This window comes from Propithecus coquereli, unplaced genomic scaffold, assembly GCF_000956105.1.
Source record: "Propithecus coquereli isolate 6110/MARCELLA unplaced genomic scaffold, Pcoq_1.0 Scaffold26, whole genome shotgun sequence".
Classification (NCBI taxonomy): domain Eukaryota; kingdom Metazoa; phylum Chordata; class Mammalia; order Primates; family Indriidae; genus Propithecus; species Propithecus coquereli.
In genome coordinates this window covers 844,639-850,244 of record NW_012148174.1, presented here as the reverse complement: position 1 = coordinate 850,244, position 5,606 = coordinate 844,639, and the positions used below count along the sequence as shown (strand labels likewise).

Below are 5,606 nucleotides of genomic sequence, written 5' to 3'. Positions count from 1 at the left end.
TTTATAACTTTAAGAAAATTATATTTAACTGAAAGCTTACAAAATACACACACACACACATATATATCATTCTATTTAATATGACAAGTGCAAGAGAGAGAAAAGGTGAAATTAGATGAAAGAAATATTGTTCACATAGACAATTTTGGTACTGGTCTTCTGAATCCTAATGCAATTATAGCCTAATATTGGGAACACTGTTAAGATCATAATTTCCAAAGGAATGTCAGCAGGGATTTCCCAATGTCTTGTTTTCCGGATTATTGGAGCAGATTCAACAAGCCTTACAATTCAACTTCCTGCCCCCCTCCCCAAGAGACCACAGGCCTATTGATTTTGCTATGACAAATCACGGTAATTCCTTCAGAAATTCTACATAATATTTTAAAGCCATGTGCATTAAATCATACATATGTAAACCCTCAAAAACATTTCTCTAACGTTGATTTTTCTTTAATTTCAGCAATTTCCTGACCCTTTCATTAGGAATCAGTGATATTAAATTTGATGGAAACTTACAATTCACTTTCTGGATCCCAAGACAGTAAGTATCCCTAAGCAAAATCGTGGAAGGCTAAGTTTGTCTCACAGATTATTAAGTACTTAATGATTGTTTGCTCAATTCGATTGTCTTCATTGATCCTCTCACTACTTCTCTTTTCCCTTGTCAGGACACCCCATGTGTACACATGTGTGGACACTTAGTATTCTTCTGCTGTTGTAGTCCTCTCCCGCTTGAGGGGCAAAGGGAGATGGCTCAGTGTGAATTAATTCACATGAAAGTGCTAATGACAGTGTGCTACTTTTCTTAAAGTGTTCACATTTAAAAGGATCAGAAGAAGAGGGCAATGCTTAACAGAAGGAATTATTCTCTCTTGGTGGAATTTCAGAGTTGACGTCTAGGTTGAAGGAAGCAAGGATGTCTTGGTATCTCTCAGATATTTAACCCACTTACCTACAAGGATAGTTATGCATTATGACATAAATTTGCTTCAGTAAGAAAACGTATATGTAGATTTTTGACTTAGTCCTCTCCAGATTTTTAAATAGGCCTCCATCGATGGTGGTTGATACAATTATACTAACTTCTCCCTTTTCTTAGTGAATAAAATATAGCAAAAACATAGATATTCCATGTATTCAGAAGCTTTCAACAACTCATCTGAAAATTCCCAAAGAAAAATATTTTGCAAGTGGAGTCTCTCTACTTGCATCCATACAGCAACAGATACACTGTGCCAAGTTATCAAATCTGAATCTTGAAATATCCAGTGTAGCAGTCTTCACTGATTAAATTAGTAACGATTTTTTTTTTTTTTTTTTTTACACTTGACTTTTTTCTACACGGTAGATAGATACATATTCTAGTTTTTCTAGGCTTGGGGGACTGTCTAATGGACCCTACATGAGACTAAAATTGATAGTAAATTCAGATTTTTTAAAAAGCAGTAAAACTTATGGTTTTGTTAGCTAAAACATGTGATTGGAATTTTCATATTTTATGGGAAACCTTTGGTTTTATGTAGCCTTAGTCTTACACTTTTCTCTCCTAAACTGACAATTGCCTGATGGCCTGTGCTTCAGTGGCCCAAGTCAACAGAAGGATTATATTGAAACTAAACTTGAAAGCACAGAAATTAAAGCAAACCCTTTGTTTCCATGCAATAGTTGTGTCTTATCACCTGTCTTGTCTCATTCAACTTTCTTCATCTTCTCCCAATATTTTCTCATAATAAGGGCTTATATGCAATGAGCGTGATTCCATTTTCTGTCTTTAAAACTTCAAATAACTATGGTATAAAATAAGCTAGGAATATATTAATTGGTACACCTAAACTAAACAAACTATGTTTCAAAATCTATGGCCAGAGTGTAACTGATGCAGAAACTAGAAAACATTCACAATTGGTAAATGATAATTGTGAAACACATATGTTTATTTTTTCTATCAGGAAAATGTTACAGATTATTATTGGGCTTAAAAGGATCTGTTAGGATGCAGTTTCATGGTAAAGCTTTGACACTTTTCTGAAGTAACAGGCTAGTAACAAAAACACTGTTTCCTATTGTTGCTAACTCACAGACAATAGAATTAGAGGATGAGGTAAAACTGAGAATCTCTGTGGTCTCTGATACAGCTCTCTCAGCCTCTCTTGTGAGACTCAGACAAACGCTTCCTCACTATCAGCAACACTCTAGTTTACATGAATGTCAGGAAAAAGGCAAGTGCTGTCTTCAAAGAGGCAAATGACCAACTGCAATTAGCAGGCTTCTGTTTCTCTTTCACAGCTAGGTAAGGGCAGAGAGCCATTTTGAATTTCCAAATTGCATGCCATCCTACTAAACACAAGACATTCCACAAATTCTTTATTGAACACTGGTAGCAAAATTTTATATAGTATTGGACACTCCAGACATCGCAAAGGTATATTTAAATTATACCTTCCTCTGTGCAAAAATATCTATGGAAGGCAAAACGAACAAACAAAACTAACACAAAAGCAACCAAACTATCATGTGTAGTGAGGTAGGTATCTTATATTAAGTGCATGAAGGAATGAATGAGTATGTGAAGGAAAGCAAATCATGAGAAAGACACAGAGACTAAATTCTGAAGGGCTGTTGTAAAAAGGGATGAATTAGGAAAAGTTAGTTAAACTAAGTTTTATTTAGACACCATTAAGGAAACATCCCTGTTCTCTTATGGATGTGTTCAATATGGATTTGAAAATAGAATGTGCTTTGGAAATAAGGGATAGTGGTCAATGTCTTCTTTAATCTCATGCATTTTTTTTTAAATCTGTTCTCATTTTCCATCCTTTGCTTTTCTACAACTTCCTCTCTAGCAAGGCCTAAGCTCCAAAAGTATTTGTCTCTTATAGCGTCATTGTAGAGAAGGGGGTGAATATCTTGGGGATGAGCCTTACTTCCCGAGATCTCTGGCACACCAAAACCCACTCCAGACACATCCTCTGAGCCCCCTGGGCCCCTGCCTACTGCTTGCTGCCTGTTAATCTGGGGTCTTTCCTTGGGCACACAGAAGTTATCCCCTGTTGGTACTGATTTCCTGGACCGACTACAAGAAGAGCAGAATAGAGAAAGTTTTCCTGTAAGAGAAAGAAGGAAAGGTTGCTGCAAGTGGAGAATAAGCTTTAATGTTTGATGGAGTAAAGACCTCGCCAGGACAAAATGAGGAGGACAAATAGAAATACCGAAACAGACATAGCACTGGCTACTCTGGAGATCTCAGAAATTTCCCCTTCACCCCAACAGACCTGGCACTCTGTCACCAAAAGGCGGACAGTTATTTGACAAGAGTGAGATGAACGCTGAACCATGGAAACAGGACCCTCTAAGGAGCGTGCAGGAGGCCCTGGGACTCGCTGGGGTGTGAGGAGGGGGCTTTCTCTCCTGCTGGGTGATCGGGCCACCTCCCCACGTGTGCAAAGCCCGCCGGAACCGCATAGCCAGAGAGACCAGGCAGGCGCAGGGGGCGGGCATGCAACTGCTTCTTTCCCAGCTCAGTCACCAGACCTTCCACGCTAGGCCCCCTCAACTCTTGGGGAAGCTTCGCCAGCCGCCCACCTCACCAGCGCGCACCTCCAGCCCGGCTCCGGAGACCGCGGCCGGGTTATCAGCCCGGCGGTGGCGCCCGCTCTCCTCCAGAGCCTGGGTAAGAAGGAGCCCAGGCCCCACAGGGTCGTCGGTCCCCAACTGACTTCTCCACGCCAAGCAAGTGCGGTGCCACTGGGAGCTGCCAGGCTGACAGCGAGAGCAGAGCCTGCGCAGCGCTGTCTCCCGGCCACGCTCCGCTCTCTCTCCCTGGGAATCTCAGCGGCCCAGCTGTGGTTCTGTCCGGGGATCCGCGCGCTGCAAGAGCGACCTGGCCCGAACGACCGAGATCGCCGCAGGCCTGCACGCAGCCCCCGTCATCTTTGCCCTCGGCTGCCTGGAAGCAGTGAGGGGGCCAGGGCAGCGGCTGTGATGACCCGGAGACGTGGATGGAAGGGAAGAGAAGGTGGCAAAGGAGGAAAAGGGGGAGAGAGCTAAAGAGAAAACTCAGAAAATGTAAAACTAGTTTATTTTTTTAAAGTCCTACAGAATTTGCGCCCGTACCGAATGGAACCTCCTCTGCAGTTCTCCTAAAGTAAAGAACTTTCCCCTAATTGTCCTTGGACACCAAAGGCTGGCCACTCTCCTGATAAAGTGTTGTCATGGTCTCAAAATACTAAATGTTGCTAAATCCAGCTCTGGAGTTGACGATTTCAATGTTCATCACGTCTCCCTCTCTAAACGTGTCCAGAGTTCCAGATCGCAGTCTTCTTCCAAGCAGAAACACCTGGCCTCCGCTCTAACACACACATTATATGTATGTATGTCTAGGATGTATGCATACACACATGTGTGTGTACACTATATACATATATGCAAGTACACATGTGATACTCATTCAAGTTGATGGTAGTAGAGAAGTATTGGAGATTTAATTCTGGTAAGAAAACAACTTCAGCTATGGAAAAGCAGAAGGGTTGCACTTTGATGCCTAATGAAAAATGCTAGCCTAGTTCCTAAGCAGAAGGTAAGCAGAAATCGGACGCGGAGAAGGAAGATTTTTGCTTTTCTCCAGGCACGGCTGGAGGCTCGTCTTTGGGGCTAGGACAAACCGGGAACGAGGTGCTTATCCGGGCACCAACCTCTGGGTAACCTGCACCCCAGGACTCGCCGTTGCTCACGCCCACGAGAGGGGTTCATGCGTGCGAGCCACCCGGATTGCAACTTCCCCAGCCCGCCCGGCCGGCGGCCGGCTGTGTCCGGGGCCAGCGGGGTCCCGGCGGCCAGGGCTCGGGAGGCCCAGGGAACACCGGCTGTCCCTCCCGGATCTGCCGCAGCCCTCCCGGGGAAGCGAGCAACTTACTTAGCACGTTGGCTTCGTGGGAGCCATTGACTTTGCCATCCGGGTAGATCTGCAGATGGAAACCGATGCCCACCCTGCAGTAGAGGCTGCCGGTGCGGCGCCCCGAGGGGCTCCACTGGAAGCTGCTCTGCTCCAAGCCGCCTCCCGGGCCGCCCGGAGGAGCCGCGGGGGAGGCGGAGGCAGAGGAAGAGGACGACGCGGAGCTGCTGCCGCGGGAGCCTCCCGGGTTCCGAGCGGCAGCGGCGGGTCCGGGTCGCCCTCTGGGGGCGACGCGCTTCTCCCCGTGAGCCCAGGCGCTGAGGATCAGGTGGCTGAGGGAGAGGAGGAGGAGGAAGGACAGGCTCATTCTTCCAGCCGCGGGGCTCCTGAGTGCATCTTGCGGGGCTGGTTCTGGGCTCCGTAGCCCCCGCGCGGCCGCGAGCCTCCGGCGCTGCCCCGCTCGCCGCGCCGGGCGGACATAGCCCCGGGGGAGGGAGAGGTGGAGGGAGCGGACCGCGGCGCCGGCGCGGGGGGATTTATAAGCCGAGAGCGCACTGCTCGGCGCACGCCCGCGGAGCCCCCCTCGCCCGCCGCTTTGCGCGCTCTCCGGCCGGTGCGGGGAGGGAGCCCGGCGGGCGCGGGGGCGGGGGCGCAGGAGGGAGGGGGTGCGAGAGAGTGAGTGGGAGGAGAAGCCGGCGCCGGACGCCGGGTG

At 47.3% G+C, this 5,606-nt stretch overlaps 1 protein-coding gene across 1 annotated transcript in view; it reads right to left on the bottom strand.

Annotated features, from left to right (window-relative positions):
- Positions 1-5,261, bottom strand: part of FGF5 (fibroblast growth factor 5) — a 59,699-nt gene extending 54,438 nt beyond the window's left edge. Inside the window, exon 1 of the mRNA XM_012647190.1 lies at positions 4,916-5,261. Coding sequence (XP_012502644.1) covers positions 4,916-5,261 — 346 coding nt within the window. The remainder of the gene's footprint in view (positions 1-4,915) is intronic.
- Between the last annotated feature and the right edge of the window lie 345 nt (positions 5,262-5,606).